This window comes from Ips typographus, linkage group LG2 (assembly GCF_016097725.1).
Source record: "Ips typographus isolate SLU linkage group LG2, UJ_Ityp_2.0, whole genome shotgun sequence".
NCBI lineage: Eukaryota > Metazoa > Arthropoda > Insecta > Coleoptera > Curculionidae > Ips > Ips typographus.
Genome location: NC_138423.1, coordinates 19,251,635 through 19,270,035, shown reverse-complemented (window position 1 = coordinate 19,270,035; position 18,401 = coordinate 19,251,635). Strand labels below are relative to the sequence as shown.

At 36.8% G+C, this 18,401-nt stretch overlaps 1 protein-coding gene and 2 long non-coding RNA genes across 4 annotated transcripts in view; 2 read left to right on the top strand and 1 right to left on the bottom strand.

Annotated features, from left to right (window-relative positions):
- Window positions 1–4,171, bottom strand: part of LOC145724875 (uncharacterized) — a 103,694-nt gene extending 99,523 nt beyond the window's left edge. The window contains exon 1 of the long non-coding RNA XR_014177104.1: window positions 4,100–4,171. This is a non-coding gene — a long non-coding RNA (uncharacterized LOC145724875). The remainder of the gene's footprint in view (window positions 1–4,099) is intronic.
- Window positions 4,116–9,809, top strand: LOC145724869 (uncharacterized). Its single transcript, XR_014177100.1, has 2 exons — window positions 4,116–4,302; window positions 6,678–9,809. It is a non-coding gene; the product is annotated as an uncharacterized LOC145724869 (long non-coding RNA).
- Window positions 9,810–11,895: 2,086 nt separating this feature from the next.
- LOC145724839 (claspin-like) lies at window positions 11,896–18,292 on the top strand. Of its 2 annotated transcripts, XM_081973299.1 has the most exons (14): window positions 11,903–12,786; window positions 12,866–13,006; window positions 13,066–13,289; window positions 13,345–13,899; window positions 13,988–14,196; window positions 14,252–14,632; window positions 14,682–14,827; window positions 14,876–15,404; window positions 16,961–17,092; window positions 17,148–17,325; window positions 17,379–17,494; window positions 17,547–17,815; window positions 17,867–18,019; window positions 18,070–18,292. In XM_081973299.1, exons 1-14 carry the CDS (start codon window positions 12,256–12,258, stop codon window positions 18,190–18,192), a joined length of 3,687 nt encoding a protein of 1,228 aa, XP_081829425.1. In that variant the 5' UTR covers window positions 11,903–12,255; the 3' UTR covers window positions 18,193–18,292. The 2 variants fall into 2 exon arrangements, with proteins under 2 accessions (XP_081829423.1, XP_081829425.1); XM_081973297.1 differs by having other exon boundaries at window positions 11,896–12,786; window positions 17,547–18,019.
- Window positions 18,293–18,401: the final 109 nt, after the last annotated feature.

Here is an 18,401-nt window from a genome sequence, read left to right as displayed (position 1 = left end):
CCTTCGGAGCATGCATTTATGCTGTTGCTACAGATAACACAGGAAACATTTCATCAAATCTGCTTTGCTCTAAATCACGTTTGGCTCCTGTTAAAGTTGTAACTCTACCTAGGTTGGAGTTATGCGCTGCGCTATTACTTGCTGAGCTTATGAGTAAAATAAAATCAACACTAAGAATACAAATTCAGCGCACTTATTATTGGACAGACTCAAGTATTGTTTTGTCATGGTTGAACGCTTCTCCCGACAAATGGAAGATATTCGTGGCTAATAGAGTAGCAAGTATTCAAGCTCTTACCGAGATGAACAGCTGGCGACACGTAAGTTCTGGTGAAAACCCAGCTGATGTTGTTTCTCGAGGTCAAAGTATCAAATTATTAAAGGAAAATAATCTGTGGTGGCATGGACCATCTTGGTTACTCAAGGATGAAAAATACTGGCCTGACGAATACATTGTAAATATAGAAAATATACCCGAAGTTCGTAAAAATAAAATTAATTTAACTTACTTAGTAACGCAAATTGATAACTCGATATTTGAAAGATATTCAAGTTTTTCTAAACTTTTACGAGTCACAAGTTATGTCTTGCTTTTCATTAGAAGATTGAAAAAACAAAAACCTTTGGAAGTGACTCTTACATCAAAAGAACATGATGAAGCTTTAATTTGCTTGTGTAAGTTAGTTCAACGGGCTGAGTTTTCACACGAACTAAGTGCATTACAAAAGGGTAATGCAGTTTCAAAAAAGAGTAAGTTGACATCTTTGACACCTTTCTTAGACAAGGATGGAGTTATTAGAGTAGGGGGACGATTAAGTAATGCGATCATTCCATATAATGCTAAACATCCCATCGTCTTACCCAGCAAACATGCGTTTACAAGTCTTTTAATTAAACACGAACACTACAAACATTTACACGCTGGTGCTCAACTAATTCTTTCACGTATTCGAACTCAGTTTTGGCCTATTGATGGAAGAAACGCAGTTCGCAGTGTTCTTAGGAGCTGTGTAGTTTGTTTCAGAGCCAATCCCCGTCCAGCTTGTCAAATCATGGGCGATTTGCCAGCGTGTCGTGTAACAACTTCCAAAGCATTTTTAAACTGTGGAATCGATTATGCTGGTTATTATCACATAAAGGATGGTAAATTACGTTCAAAAAGGTTTATAAAATGCTATCTTTGTATATTCGTGTGTCTGACTACCAAAGCAGTTCATGTCGAGTTAGTAACGGATCTCACTACTGATGGTTTTATGAACGCGTTCAAACGATTTGTTTCTCGACGAGGTTTGTGTAAAAACTTATATACTGATAACGGCACTAACTTTGTGGGTGCTGCAAATCATCTTTTCGAGGTTAGTGAGTTAATAAAGAAGGCACCACAAGACTCTAGATATGCGTCTTATTTTGAAAATAATAAGATAAATTGGCATTTCAAACCAGCTAGATCCCCACATGTTGGCGGCTTGTGGGAAGCTGCAGTAAAATCGTTCAAATTTCACATTAAACGCGTGATGCTAGATTCTAATTTAACCTTTGAAACTTTTTACACTTTATTGACACAAATTGAGGCTATTCTCAATTCACGACCATTGCAACCTCTATCTAGCGATCCGACCGACCTAGAACCCCTAACACCAGGCCACTTCTTGATTGGAAGTGCCTTGATTTCCGTTCCTCAGGAACACGTAGCTGAAATCGCATGTAATCGCTTAACGATGTACAAGCATCTACAAAAAAGGCTTCAAGGATTCTGGAAGGTTTGGACAAACGACTACTTAAATACTTTACAACAACGCGCAAAATGGCGGACAGATGCAGACAATATTAAGGAAGGAACCTTAGTTATTGTCAAAGAAGACAATGTTCCACCAATGAATTGGCAGATGGCGCGAGTGATAGCTGTGCACCCTGGAAAGGACCAAAAGGTTAGAGTGGCGTCAGTGAAAACTAAAACAGGTGTTGTGAAAAGAAGTATTCATAAGTTGTGTCCACTACCAGTTATTGACAATTGTGACTAATTTAAGTAAAATAATCTTTGTTAGCTTTAGTCATTTTGAAGAAATTTTGTCATTAGTTGTAGTTTAGATTTGTTTGAAACACTTAGTATTTCAAGGCCGGCGCCATGTTCAGTAGTAGTAAGCATGAGATATGCGATATCTGAGGACGTGGCAACTGCGCAAGACAGTCTCCACGCATTACCGAGACAAGCCACACGGCGCATTTTTCGTTCTTAAATAAATCAGTTAAAAACCAGTTCAGGGGTGTTTTTAACCACCAATTCTTCACCTAAACTCATTATACCACAACTATCTACAGTATAGTTTGTTTTAAATTGAAAACAGTTTCGTAAAATTGTAACACACTATTTCAAACTGAATGATTAAATGAGAATAATGAAAATATAGCATAAACTATAAATGGATATAAGAAAAGCAAAATACGAATATGTCTTATTTTAAAACTTTACATTTTCATTCAGCCATTGAGCTAATTCAAGCACAAGTAGACTACAACGTGTAAACCAAACAGCACATGAACTAAAAGGACTAAGTAATATGCCAAGCACGTATTGGGCATATACTGGGCACATATCTGGCATATATTTGAGAATATACTCCTGTCTGAAAGTAACTTCCAGGCATACAATGGGGTCATCAACTATAGTCCAATTTTCCGTTCAAAACAATAATATTGTAAAGTTTCCGGTTTAAAAATTTGTTTTAACTGATAATAATTTTAAACTTTACGCCACTAGTGTTTTTATAAAAAACTGAATAAATACTAAATTGAGCTTGGCACACCCCTGTGCGTGACGTATGTATAGGACAATTCAATATGCTAACGTAGGTGGAATTCTACATTCATAAGCACATTGTGTATTGCCGGTGTTACCACCTGCATTTCATTTGAAGGAAGGAAATCTGAGAGAGAAAAAGAGAACTAGGTCAACTGTCAGTAGTGTCAGTTTTCAGTGCTTTCATTGTCGATTTGCTAATATCCGACGTACGTTCATATACTCTATTTCGCTCGAGGATCGCTAAGCCGCTAAGCTGAAAAGAAACAGCGAACACCGTTTTACGTCAAAAACTAGTCCCCTTATGACGTCAAACGGGATACAACGTATATAGGGTGAAACAACCAAATAAAATTTTTATTGTCATTTTTCTTAGGCTTAAATTCTTCTAAAGCCGAAAACAAAAAATACGTGTTAAATATTTTTTGAAGCGCTATCGATTAACAAAATAAAAAAAAATTGGTTGATGACCCCATTGGGGGAACAAAAGAAAATAATTAAAAGCCACTTTCAAAAAATCGCCCACGTTCAAACAAATAATACTCCCGATAAAAATTAAATTCTCACGTATTTTCGTGTGAAACACTGACGGTTCCCGAGTGAATTGTGCGGTCCCCAGGGCTCAGAACGAGCTCGAATGTGTATCACTATTATAATTTGTCTTGTTGGGAACGCAGTACGATCAGCAAACAAGCCCGGGCACGTGCCGGGGGCACGTGCCACTACGGCCTCAGAGCCCCCTGAGAATCGTACACGAACGTATTACCGAGTGAGTTCCCACAGTGTCACACAATGACAGTCTTACAGCCCTTCACACAGTTTATTATAGTTTGGTTAGTGAGCTGTTCATGTTTTTGATGTAATTTGCACATTTTGCTATTTTTACTCCAACATTGGCTAAGCAGAGTTTAAAGACAGCTAAGACAAGTTAGTTTAGACTGTGTTATTTTGCACCTGATCTGTCACATTCAAACCTCAACTTGTCTACTCTTCTTCCTTTTTGAAGAAGATAGACAAGGTAAGATATAACTCTATAACTCTCTGCTCTCGTCTCTTAGATTAGTACAAAAGGTTTTCATTGATATTTCGCGATTGTCAGCTTGAGCGTTCGGGTATAGAGCATTTTTAAATAACTAGTTTTGTTTTTTGCTACCAATAGATGAAGCGAACGGCCCTAGTACTGCTTTGAATCAGTGCAAGAAAATTGTTTTGTCAATCAATACCTTTTTTACGAGAGTATTCGGCAACATGGCATTAGTGTGTTTTTTAAGGTTAGCAAAGGATAGAAACATATTGGTTGACAATTGACATGGACAATTGACATTGACAGTGCTTCAATTGTTTACCGATTTGACAAGACTCACAAGAGTGAGGTCTAGCTGGTGAAAAGCAAAATATAAAAACCTTCGCTGTCATTATTATTTTACTTGAATTGTGCATGCTGGTGTTGCTAGTGATTCTGGACTGGCTGTGTTATTTTCTTGATGGTAAACCTGCAAAGAAAGGTAAGCAGCAATCAACCCTCTGTATGTCACATGAAACATCTATCAGCCGCTGTTCGCCCTCACTCACCTCACTGTATTGTTTAGATATTTTCGGTTACCGAAAATATCAAAATATGAAAAGTAATACAAATAATAACTCACACAAAATAATAACCTAACCGACAAATTTAAGTTGCAACGGGGAAAGTTTGAAAAAACTGTCACAAACGTCAAACAACCAAAATTTTAAATGGCGTTGCGGCAGCGCCAACTCCGAATTTTCACGATTGGTTAATGACGTCAAAATTCCGTCTTGCTCAGTTCACAACTAATAGACAAAGAAGGACTATTATTACGTCACTGCCGTTATATGATGATGTTCTTGCCAAACAAAAAAAAATTCTAGGACGCCACTGTCCTAGAGCCATTTTAATAAAGACCCGCAGATTTTTTACAAACATTGTATCGAAGCTTAATAAAGTGCTGTTTTGTTACGTTCTTTTTTCCATTTTGCTCTCGAGAGTGTGGATTGTTGAATGCTGGTGTTCGAGAGAGGAAATTCAAAACAATAATAATTTAAAAATAATTTCAGGTATTACTGACGGTTGAAATATGGTACAGCGGCGGTAAAAAATCGGGCGGATGTTTGCGAGTAATCCGATATTTTAATGTACTTAACCCGGAGGCTCGGAATTATCCAGTTTCCATAAACACATTCCGGGGAATTACCCCGATTCTCCAGACTGCGGTTTACTTCCCCTCATTCAACCAACCTCCATATAATTTTTGTATATTTCAAATCAATAATTCACAACCAAACAACAGAATTTGTTACAAAATGTATACACACATTTTACAGTAGCACTTTGTTTGCAATCTGAGTTCCACAAACTATACAATTAGTTGTTATTTTGTAGAGCATACGAATGGAAATTTGACAATCATCACGTGACAGTATTGCTTCCAATGGCTTTCAGAGCACATGACATCTGTCAAGTTCCGATCTGTTTGCTTTTAGTGGCTTTTAGCGATCAGCAGTACTCAAATTCGGTTGTCTATGGTCGGTTATGTTTATCGTGTTTGAATGTGCTGTCGCATGTTGTTCTTTTCTCTCTAGCAAGAAGTAAATTAAGTTTTAATCACTTTAATATATCAAAACTTCCTAAATTTTTTACAACCGTATATGGAATGCGTATTTAAAATGAATTTTTTCTATCATCTCTCTTTAGAACATTACGGGTTGCAGCTTAACTTTCTCACACTCATATATTCTCTCTTCAAGGGTTTCTAGTATTTATGGAACACTGTGTAAATATTGTGGTTGACGTTATATGCTCCGGTCATTTTAAACTTATACGTATGTCGTCAAAGGCGGTTACGACCCGCTGACAACCGGAGATTGTCCTTTGTTTGTACGGTGGTCGCGTCCATGTCAGATTTTAATGACGCACACGTCTGCTATGTTTACCTTTAACGTGTGTGCCCCGGTTAGTTCCACAACAAAAGAGACAGCTTGGACAAACAAATGAAAATTGGGTTGAGCGTCTCGAATCTATAAACTAATCAAAAAGAGCAGAGGGGCGCTGTCTTTATGCTCAAACCGCTTAATTATTATTCGAAATGTTTGTTTCTGTAACATTTTGATATTTTCTATCAAGACATGTGGTCGTTAAAAATATAAATAAGTTTCATAATATCAACGGGAAACCTTTTTTTGAAAAAAGAGCACTCCAAAAACTTATTGAAAAAAACTAATTGTTAGTTGCATACGCGACACGGTAAACCAAAGTCATAGGCACTCTTGACAATGACAGTGACAGTTAGTTCTGTCGGTAATGGTGGATGTCAACTAAATAATGTGCGTCTATCTCTCTGTTTACTACAAATAAAGAAGGATAGAACTATACTGTGAACGTATTTGGTTGTCGAAGGAAAAAACTTTTTCGGTGAAAATCACACCCTCAAATTAACAGTTTTAATGATTTATACAGTTTTGTGAAATAAATTTACTGAATTCAGTCAATACATATGATATAATCATACATCATTGTCTAAAATTTCGATCAAGAAACTCAAATCATAAAAACTTCAGTAAAACTGATATTAGAAAGATCTTTAAATCTCAACATACTTTTATTTTTATAGTTGGCAATACTGTGTTTACATTATATTTTGTTAATAAAGTGTCTTGTGTCACACACTAAGTGGGTTGGTTTCCTCTAAAATTTGACATTTGTTACATGACCTGCTGTCAAATGCGGATCAGAGCGCGCTCCAAACGTCAAGTTTTTCACAAGTGTGTGTCATAACCTCTTAAATTATGTGGTTATCGGCATGAAAACATACTTTTAGTACTCAATTATTTTTGAGTGCTACACGTCCGTTTTTTTTTCTAGAGTTGTATAGAAAAACTTAATCTTAAAGGGAATTCGGGTACCAAGGTAACAAATCTCCTATTAGACCGAGCTCTCGCCCCTATAGAAAACCAGGATCAAAAGAACTCGCCGCTTATAAAAATATCCATGTGCGACGACAAAAGGGAGCCCTTAATGCCTTGCAAACCTCCATAACCTAATTCCAAATCCGTTTCGGGATGAAGCGGATGAAATATCTTTGACGGCCCAAATTGGGGGGGGGGGACTTGTTGAATGGCAGTGCATTGAAATGTTTTTGCCTCCCCCCTGGGGACCTGGATTGCATTTCCCCAAATCCGGCAAAGTTTACTATTTCACAGTTTCACCATTAATCACGTTACTAATAAAACCAAATAGAAACAACATCTGTCCCTTTATGATGAAGGACAGTATCTTGGATCCTAATCTAAACTTGAACAATAAGCACTCGATAAAAAAAACACCACTTATTGCCCGCATCATTTAACAAACTTGCATCGTTTTGATATCGCCAGAATTTTTAACACATGTCATTGAATTGCGTCCCTCATCCTTGTTCTGCTAATGATTAGGACCCCTGCCTGTATCATCAGGTGGTTACTTTTAAATTCAACCCTTAACGAAACAGTGGCGTCACTTTTTTTGTTTTTAAGCTTGAAAAGCACATTTTGCTCAAGTGTTTTTTGTATAAGAAGAGAGTCTAAAAAGTGTTCATATCATGTTAAGAAATTCCATCACTAACACTTTAATTCAGTTGTTCAAGGATGCAAGACATTTTGGAAGATAAAATATTTCTACATCAGTCACAATCAGTACATACAACGATGACAGTTCAAATGGAAAGTAACTACAAAAATTTGGTTGAAATAGTTATTTTTGTACCAAGGGCGTAAAAGTGGTTTATTCACAGAGGTGAAAATGATTGATTGTCAGTCTTCAAGTATGTATCTCATATAAGAAGAACCTGATGGCAAATTTAGCTGAACTCGAGGAAACCAGCCAGTAAAATATGGCTTCAGTTGATGCCAAAAAAGTCAAGAATATTGTATGAAAAGTCATACTAAGATTTTGTTAAATGGTGTGATCTAAAGCAAGTGACGTGCATCAATGAAAGTGCTGTGTTGGTTTATTTCATTGAAAGAAGCCAGATTTTGAAGCCTTCAACGTTATGGTCAGTCTACTCAATGTGGAAGTCGACAATAATTGTTTATAGAGACATATCGACATCAGTAAGTTCCCGAAAGTGATCGCATTTCTAAAACGACGTTTGAAAGGATATATTCCGAAGAAGTCCAGTATCTTTACGAGGGAATCCAGAGATTTTTTGCAACTGCTCCAGATGAAAGCTATTTGCTCCATAAGGTTGTTATAAGCTTCAGGATTGCAGGAGCTGGCAGAGGAGAGGAGTTCACGAATTAACTGTTTGGTAATGTTACCAAACTCCGTCAAACAAAACCGAAGATTCCAAGAATATTCACTATTGTAGGCAATAACGGAGACAATTTGAATTTCTTGACAGTGACGAAGAAATATATAGCACTGAGACCAAAATCGCCAACAACCTGCGCTTTTTCTTATCATATAAGAAAGGAAAATGCTCTATGCAACCCGTTGGAAAAAATACTATGGGTAAGCTACCCAGTGTAGTAGCAAACTATTTGAAATTGCCAAATCCGGAGGGCTATACCGGACATTGCTTTCGGCGTTCGTCCGCAACTTTATTAGCAGATTCAGGAGCAGACCTTTTGGCTGTAAAGCGTCATGGAGGTTGGCGCTTCAGTGTAGCTGAAGGTTACATTGAAGAGTCGGTGCAGAATAAAATTAAGACAGGCAGAAGAATTGTAAGTTCTACTTCCACGGATGCTTCTGGTGCCACAAAAGAGGTTGCAGTCATTCAGGAAAGCGGATCGATTGAGAAAAGCTTTCCCGGTCTAAACGTTTCCAACTGTAATAATTGTACTTTTAGCATAACATTCAATAAGTAGTAAATGTTTCGTCGTTATTGGGTTATTTATAATAATATTAAAATTTGGTTTAAAATAAAAACTCGACAATTTTAATTTTAAGCCCATGGGCGAAAAAGTGCTATGTTACGCCCGCAAATGAGGACATAATTCAGTCCTTTGTTACTTAATTTTTGACTTTAAAGCCTGTGTATCCTAGGCTGTAATTTTTTTATTATTAATTTTTCAACATTATTTTTCTAGATTGTGTTAAAAAAGTTAATACTTTTCTTAAGTTAAGAACCGTGCGATTTGTAAAACTTGAACGTTTCTGGCAAATTACTCTCTAAAGCAATTTAATCCGCTGCGGGTTATCTGGCTGTCACCGAAATAAAAGAGTCAAGGCCCATCAAAACGTCGGGGTCCGAGGAAAGCCCTGCGATTTTCCCAGCGTGAAAAGTCGACAACGTTAAGGCCTCGACGAATCGAAATTGGAATTCCTCCCAAATTGAGCGGCAGTATACGGTCGAACGGCTCTATTAAGGGTGCAACATCGAAAAATACAGGGTGCAGAACTATTGTTATTACATTTTATACACTATAAAAGTGATTGTATGATGCTGTACGTACCGATATACAATTTTGCTATAGATTCTAATAAAGCACAATACAAAAGAGTAAAGGTATTACCAGGGCCTTATTCTAGATCAACGTTAAAGCACAGAAAATTTGACCATCACGTAACAAAGGCAAATCCTAGAAATTAAGACACATACTAGTACTATTTGCCAACAAGACAACTGACATGAATCATGAAAAGAAAAGCTTACAAAAGTTACTTTCGTCACTTCAACCACTATTCGCCGTTTAACTAATCCCGGGCCTTACATTTAAGGGCTTTGCAACAAAAATTAAACTGTATCTAAAGGTGAAGGCTTTCTACAGTATGACCTGGGGAGTGACTTCTCCGATTTGTAGCCTCAGAGTTGTACTTTCCTGCGCTGATCGTTTTGTCGCCATTTGTTGTGGTTTGGGTGAAGTGTGTTTGTATTGGAAACTATGTTTTTGTCTCTAATTTTAAGTTTGTGAAATTGTACTAAGATTTGTACTTGACTTGTGAAACTACTGTTAGCATGTGCTTCACCAATTGATTGATTGATCAATGATTATTAAACTGTGATTTTCAAACGAATTTTAGAGCTTTGCATTTTACGGCTTTTTCTCTAATCGATTATTTTAAGGAACCAAGTAATCATGCGGTAAAAACTAAATCCAAATCAAACGAAATTAAAACTGAAATAATAAGGTTTCTCCTTCATCCGAACAGGATTCCCTCGAGACTTTTTAATAATTGCAGTCCGAAGAATGGGAAAACCTAGCCGAGGCTTTTCTTATAATTCCGAGTTAGCTTATAAGGGCTTATCCGGCGATTTGTCTCGTCACCGGGGATTAAGTCCGGCAAACGTGAAGACTTTTATTGACAGGGGCAATTTTGCCGCCACGATCCAGTCCAAATTAACCCACTCGAGTTTTCCGTTCAGTATTGAAAGGGAAACCCCCGGTTTATGCTAATGAGCCGTCTAGCGTCGGTATGAATGACGCCGCACGCAAAACCGTCGAATTCCGTTGAATGGCGTCGCGACGACGTGTCCGTGGTCAGGTTTTATCAGCTTCTGATATTTTGATAACGTGTTTATTTAAAATTACTGTTGGTCGTGCATGAGAGGCCTATGAAAACATGTTGATACATAAAAATGTTAGAAATTAATCACACTACAATTAAGATTTTACATTTTCGAAAATGGGCAAGTTAATTTGATTTGACTATTATAAGGCATTAAAAGTAGCGAAAATTGACAACTGGCAAGCAAATTTCTGTCAATATGTTACAATAATATATAGAAAAAACAATTCAACTGTCTATCTGCACTGTTCACCATTACATTCATTTTATTAGTTGATGGTGGTTTTTTTTGGAAGCTGGATCTGTTGTACTCTGAATCACACTTCAACAGTATAGCCGACGTTTTTTAAACTTATTTTTCCATCTTCAGGGCCATATAAACCACAAATCCTTCATTCTATTATTACACATTCCTAAAAAACTCTTGCTGAATTTGTATTGACTATAGCGTGGTGCGTATTACTCAGACATTTTTTCAGTCTATGACTAAGTAGTTAACATAGTAGTTATCATACAAGAACCCCCCTATATATGTTAATGTCAACTAGGCGTCGGAATGAATATGACGCCGCACGCACACCTAAAACATTCCAATGTGTGGCGTCGCGACGGCAATCCCGCTTTTTTCAGATCTGAATCCAAAAAAGAGACCCCAATTAAACTCGCGTTAAAGCTAGACCCTGCATGAATAATCTTGAGTAATCCACCCCGGTTTTTTAACGGTCAGGACAGGAGGGAAAAGGTCACGCAACAAAAGGTACGTTAAACAAGGGCAGTGCAGGAACGAAGGGTGTGATTCGCAGGAATGGAAAGGGGGTGATTCATTTGGATATCATTAAAACTACCCTACACACTTTTATATTTGCTGGTTTTATTATGACGCAAAAGCCACAATTTTCCAGTACTAAATCCTATTCTGGAGTGTTTCGTCTCTGGATGGAATTAGCTGGTCCCACGGGGACCTTGTCGAGAAAAGCGCTCTTTGCACTTGCCTTCTAAAATTTCAATTCACATCCAATTTTGAGATTTTCGCCCTCGACAATGGAGGTCCTAATAGGCTAGACCGATTCGATTTTTATATATAAAGACTCGGTTCAGAAAAGGAAAGATTGTATTCGCAAGGAAATTCTATTTTTATTGTACTTTCCGGTAGCTTAATTGGATTTGATAAAGGCACTTTTTATACTCCCATCAGACAAGCAAGCTCTCATGTATAGAATTATATGGGATTGCTTATTATAAGTATCAATTATTATTATTATATAAAAAATATATTGTTTAGTTAAAACACTACTTAGTATTTCGTCAATCAAAAAAATACAAATAAATATACGGTATAACAGCAAGTTCGTTACTTAAACTTTTAAATGGAATCATTTTTTTAAGTTAGAAAAAAACAGTTTTAGTTATGGTTTCGGTTATTGATGAACTACTTAATATTTTTCTTATTATCAGTATATCACCGAAATCTTAAAAGAAAACATTTATTTTTATTACATTTTTTAATCAAGACTACAATGAATAGAAAATCAATTGGTTAAACTTTGTATCTATAGGGGGCGCTGTGTACTGTAAATAAAATACAAAAACTGGAACCATAAATCAAATATCTATTTTTACAAAGCACATGGAAATGAGATTATAGGTGATTTATAATAGTTGAACTCTAAAAGATATTTAAAACTTAAGACAAAGCATTGTCTGACAAGTGAAAACGACTACAAATTCAAAAAATTACTGAAGCAATCACTTTATGTTGACATTAAAGGGAAGAATCTTGGAGAAAGTATACCTAACCTAACTTCACCAACAATCCAACAAAACAAAACGTAAAAGGCGGGAACAGGAAAGGCATAACACAAGTGTTTTGTGGCCAGTAGTTAACAATTTTTTTAAAGAAAAGTTTATAAGTTTCCATATCTTTTATTTTAATTAACTGCCTTTTACCTTAGTTATGCAGTTAAAACCCATAGAATCAGATGACGAAAATAACATTAATATAACCAATTTGCCAATAACAAATAGTGCTATGGAAGTTTCTGAATCAACCCAACCTGAGCCTGCACAATTAAAAACTCACCTAGCAGAGAAGGAAGGTGAAAACATCTCGAATGAATCACCAAACTCCCCAAATGTTCTTACAGTCAACCCTAAATTACCAGATAATGCAGAGCCTGACTCTGACTATACAGAAACAAACTACAAATCTCTATCAAATAAAAAAACAAAATCTAGGTTGATACTAGATGACAGTGATGAAGAAGAAACTATACAAAGCGAAGAAACAGGTCATAACAATGAAGAAGTTGAGGCTACTGTAGGAGTACACAAACGAATTGCAGTACTGGATAGTGACAGTGATTCTGAGGATTCTTCTGCTATTGCTCCACACAATAAAAGCTTTGCCAAAGATCAAAATGGTGAGCCTGTAGTTTACACCACTAATTTGCAAGGAGATATTGTACCAGAAGATCAACAGCCTAAGGTAAGTAAATATTTGAATATGTAGATTTTTTTATAATAATTAACTACTTGTTTAACTATTTTGTGGGTACTTGTTTTAGAAGTCTACTTTAGCAACTCTATGTGATTCTGATAGTGAAGCAGAAGATACTTATATGGATCTTCCTCAGTCCCCAGACAACAGCAAACATAGTGAAACCAAATCTAAAAAATCCAGCATTACAGATGAGACAGTCAAACTGGTATTTAACCAAAAATGTTTGTTTTTAGCTAATTTATAAAACTTTTTGGATATTCTCAGGTGACTGTAAAAGATGCTCAGGAACAGCGTAAACTGATTCAGTCAGAATCTCAACGTATGCTTAGAGAAAAACACATTTCTTTGCCCTATCACAAACCAAAAACTCGCAGTTTACAAGAGTTTTTAGCCCGACGGCCAAAATTGTCTAAAGCAACCACCGATCTGGTTAAAGCCCCACCATCAGTGGCTATCAAAATGTCTATGGATCAACTTGAAAAAATTTCGTAAGTGTACCTTAGTTTATTACTGCAGCTGTATTACTTAGTGAGATTTAAACAGTAAAAAGCTAGAAGAGCGCGAAAAGGAAGTCAAGGAGTTTTACAAGTCTGAAAGTGAGTCTGATGGAGGAGAAGAAGATGACAAAGATTATGTCCCTCCCACTGAAAACATTGAGGTGATAGAAGAAAAGGTTAATCAGCCAGCAGAAGTAGTTAACTCCATTGAAGAAGTAACTGAAGAACATGTGGAATTGCCTGAACCATCTGAAGCTAGCAAAGCTGATAATTCCACTGAAACTTATCAATTTAACTTGGATGATATTGAAAGTGGTGTTACTGAAAACTCAGATGCAAGAAAAGAACCAAGGACTTTTACATACACAGATCTTGATAAGGAAATTGAAGACTTTGGTAAACCCACAAAAAAATCTAAGTTGGAGCTTTTAAGAGAACAATTGGCTAATGATACACCAAAGTTAACTGGATCTCCTGATGACATTATCGACCTGGATGAGGGTTCTTCTAGGCCTCGTGAGGTTGAGAAACTTATGGAACGTTTTGCCAAACACGTGCAAACGCATAAAAAGCATCATCCCCAACATAAAGTAAAATTAAGGTAGGAAAAATGCCTTTTTCAGTTAATTGTCTTTTTTCTGATTTTGTGGCGTTACTGTTTTTGAAAACATTTTGTTATTCCTCTTTAGTGTGGTTACTGTAGAACCTGGAGGCGATATTCTAAAAGAAGAGGTGGCTATGCATGTAGAAAGTGATGAAGAAGGTCCGGTGGTAGAAGAGAAGCCAGGGGCCAAACTACAGAAGCTTAAAGAAGAATTGCAACGGCAGATGGAGCAGAAAAAAGCAGAGCTCTGGCAGCAAAAAGCTGCTAAAGGACTTGGTGAAACCACTGAAGAAGGTTTTTAGAAACATAAATTTAAAAGTGAAAATATTACAATGTTTTTCTGATTCAGGAGAAACTGCTGAAAAAGACATTTTGGATGATGAAGATGAAGAAGAGATGGAGTGGACTGACGAGGAAGAAGAAGAACTGGAAGAGGATGATGTAGACTTGACTGACAAACCACATAAGAAGTCCGAGTTTATGGATGAAGAAGCTGAAGAAAGTGACCAAGATGAAGCTGTCGCGGACAAGGAAGGTTATGAAAGTGGTGCTGAAGTTGAGAGTGATACAGCATTAGAGAGTGCTGCTGAGGAACCTGAGGAAGATGGAAAGAAAAGAGTGCTAAAACGAATAGTTAAGCCTGCAGATGATGATTCTGAAGACGAAGATTTGTTTGGAGACTCTGCAAATTTGCAGCCAGCCAATCTTCAGCTAGATTCCACTATAACAGGTAAGCATTTTTCTTAAAAAAATAACCGTTTTTTTACAGTTGTTTTCAGCTGATGAGGATGAAATTCCTTCTCATCAACTGCCTCCACCGCGTACTCCTGTCAGGCCACAAATCAGTCAGGGCAAGTCCATAAATGACTTTTTAACTCCAATTTCTTTTATTACCAGCATACAAAATCTCAACTCTGCTTCTAAGGTATAATAAATCCTAAACTTAACTATGTGTTTACACTAAGGTTTTTAGGGCTGTGTTGTGTCTCCATTCAAAATGCCTTCAGACTTAAAATCCCCAATTAAAAGCAGCACTTTCAGCCAAAAAAACTTATTTTCCCAATCAGAAGCCTCGTCTTCATCCATAAGCCAACCATCATTCAACCCAAGCACCCAAATGCAATCCCAAGATGACACTCCCACCACTCAAGACTTGCTCGAGATTTGTTCAGGACAATTTACTGGAATCACGCAGGTTGAACCATCTGAAAACAGCACTCAAGACGAAAGCACATTAGGAAATACACAAAGTTCAGAGCTGAAAGCTTTAGGCGACGAAGATATGGTGATTTCGCAGCTACTCGATGAAGAAGAGCTGGAAAACTTCAAGAAACAGTTTGAGTCTCCAGTTCTTGTCAAAACGACAAATCAGGTGGGGGTTGAAGAGGAGGTGACAGGGGGAGGAGTAATTGATTCCGATGAGGAGCGGGATGAAGATGACGATGACGTGGCGGTTAAACGCAAAAAGAAACTGAAAAAGCACAGAAGAATTCAATTTTCAGGTGAGTTGTTTAAATTGTTTTGTGTGTTTGAATTTTAATTAGGACTTGCTTGTTCCATTAATCTGAAGAAAAAATTAATTTAAAAATGACAAGAGGTCTATTTTAGAGTGATATTTGATTTTTGGTTCACTTTCTAAGTATTTACCGGACTTCGTCACATTTTTTTAGGTAAATCAAGAAATTCTTATTATTATTTTGTATTTTCTTTTTTCTTCTCATTTGTATCTTGGGCAGGTTGGTCCTTTTCTTGGTAGAAAATCAGCATTTTCTATCCTGTTGTGCCTGTAAAAAAAAATTAAACAAACAAAATGTATAATACCTATTTTAATTGCCTCTCCTTCTAACCTAAGTAAAGTTTTTCCCCTTTTTAGACACGTTACAGTCTATCTTGTTGTTTCTTCAATGCTCTTATGGTCTAGGTCGTCAAATAGCCGAGTTATTAGGGATCAAAGCAAATGGTGTCTCAAAAAATGTAAAAAAATTGCAATTCTCTCTTTGAAATTTGGCATAATCAAAATAGGCCAAACATGAACTGTAACAGGGGAATTTTCGCTGGAATAGTATATTACACACCGGGGTGGGAAGAGTTTCATTACTATCGAGAGATTAGTTAGATAGCCGAGACGGGAAGCGTCGAGGTTTAGCTAGGATCTCGAGACAGGAATGAAACTTCCTACCGAGGTTTGTATACTATTTTATTTACAACCATCATATTTCTATCAAAATTTACAAATCATTGTTTCATTCTGAACATATCTAGAATATTACATTTAACAAAAAACTACCAAGCAGTCATTTTTCTATATGCTTTTCTTCTGCTTTTCTGTTATGCTGTCCCAACGTGCCATGTCTTCTGAAGCTGTTGCAAGTAGTTCACAAACCTCAGTCATTCAGCAGCAAATTAATTTGTCGACCAAAGAGACAACTGTTGGAGACGCCAGTGCTGGTACTGGCCTAAATATTTCTATAAACACTTATAATAATTCAAATGTAACCATTAATTTCAATAAGTAGTTTGTTTTAGTTTAGATCATGTTAATTTTAGTTTTGTAATGTATTATAGGCATTATAACCGTTAGAATGCATACAATTCGAGTTGTAATCCAGGACATTTTTCTCAATTTATTATTTGCGAACTGAATATCGATCCGACTTTATCTGACATTTAAAAAATTTGATTCAATCATCTTTTTTTTTTAAAAAAATATTAACAATCACAATTTTAGAGGGCGGGAAGTAGAGGTGCGCAATATGATACTTCCTAACCTTCAATGACGTTAGTAATGACAGCATTACATATATGGTTGTAAATAAAAAGGATTACATAACTCCGTTTAGCGTCGAAACGCTTTATTATAAGTAGTGCGATATCGGCTAAAAAGTTACTATTTCTATAAAATGTGAAAAAAAAATGTAAAACCTTTCGTTTGTCTAATTAGTGATTATTCCGTTCAAAAAGTATTTTCTAGCGTCATAAATACAAAAATTGCAACATTTGCAGAGTTTCTTCTGACATAAGCAATGAACCACTTGCAATTAACAAAACATCTTTACAGATGATGAAAGCAGTTCAGATGAAGAAAATGCTGAACCAGACGAAGTTATTGACCTTCAGGACATGGACGATGACGAAATAGACAACGTCGCTTACGACTCTGAAGAGAACGAAATCGATTTGAAAGCTGAAGGTGTCTTAGAGCTTTTAGTTGGGAATATTGTAACGACTAATGTTGGCCATTTCAGCGAAAAAAGAACAAATTAAAATTGCCGATTTTGTGGAAGCCGAAGCCGAATTGAGCGAATCAGAATGGGGCAGCGCTGATGAAGACGAAAAGGACCTGGATCAGCTCGAGTTCGAAGCCGGAGATGAAGAAAAGTTTGATCAGGAGAAAATGAAAGCCGACCTCGAGAAAATTCACATGTAAGCTCCGCGTAATTAGTTACAGAGGTTGGTGTGTTAATGATGGATTTTAGGCGGCGTTTGCTGGACGACGACACCCGCGAAGTAAAATTGCTCCAAGAGTTGTTGCTCGAAGACGGCGAAATGCACGGAACAGGACGTCAGCGGCAGTTTAAGTGGAAGAATATCGGTACGGTTTTTTGCTTAATATCACTGGCATTGCACTAAAAACGACGATTTAGATTTGAATGAAGACGACGCTAACGCTGATCGGAAAGACGAAGACGATATCTATTTAGATGAAGAGGAAAGCGAAGAGCAATGGAGACGCCGACGTCACGAGCGGGAAATGTTTCTGAAGTCCCAGAAGGAGAAAGACAGAGACAGCCAAGACCTGCTTGACAGCAGCCAACTGTTGAAAATTGGACAGAAAATGTTGCAGCGCAGCATTAGTCTAACACCTTCGGATAAAGAACAAAAACCTCTTGAAACGTCGCTGTTCAGTCTTCAAGTAACTATTATTCCAGTGTTGCCGTTTTTTTCACTAAAACATTTATTGCAGAATAAGCGTGGGTCATTCCTCAACCGTAGCGATCACGTCTTGCAACGCGTAGCTGAGTATACCAAAGTATCAGCCGAGCTTTGCGTAGACAGTTCCAAGAAAACTACCAAACATTTCCTGTTCCAGAGCGTATCTATGTCTGAGAGCTTTGAGGTAAATATTATTTGCATTTGTAAGGTATAAAAATAATTATTTGGTTTTAGAGTAAAAAACGGAAAGCGCCAGAAGGGACGCCTAATGTACTGAAAAAACTGAGGTTGAGCACCAATCTTAGTCCTGCAATAAAAAAGAAATCCGAACGATCTAAGAAATTGTTTGATATTTAGACTGATATTTTAAGTATTGACAAGTTAGCCTTGTGTCCATTTGTTGTGTAAATATGTTGTAATAATAATATTATATTATTTAGTTTTTTTTATATATAAAGTTTTTAATTTGAAATGACCTAGAGCCTTGAAGGATGTCAAAAGATGTTTGTCATTACTTACTTGACCTCGACGAATTAGGCCACCATGTAGTTGGTAGTTCCTTCAAA

Coding starts and splice junctions, on each gene's coding strand:
- LOC145724839 (XM_081973297.1), top strand. CDS start 12,256: ATGCAGTTAAAACCCATAGAATCAGATGACGAAAATAACATTAATATA. Junction 12,787..12,865: donor CAGAAGATCAACAGCCTAAG/GTAAGTAAATAT, acceptor TACTTGTTTTAG/AAGTCTACTTTAGCAACTCT. Junction 17,326..17,378: donor GACCTCGAGAAAATTCACAT/GTAAGCTCCGCG, acceptor GATGGATTTTAG/GCGGCGTTTGCTGGACGACG.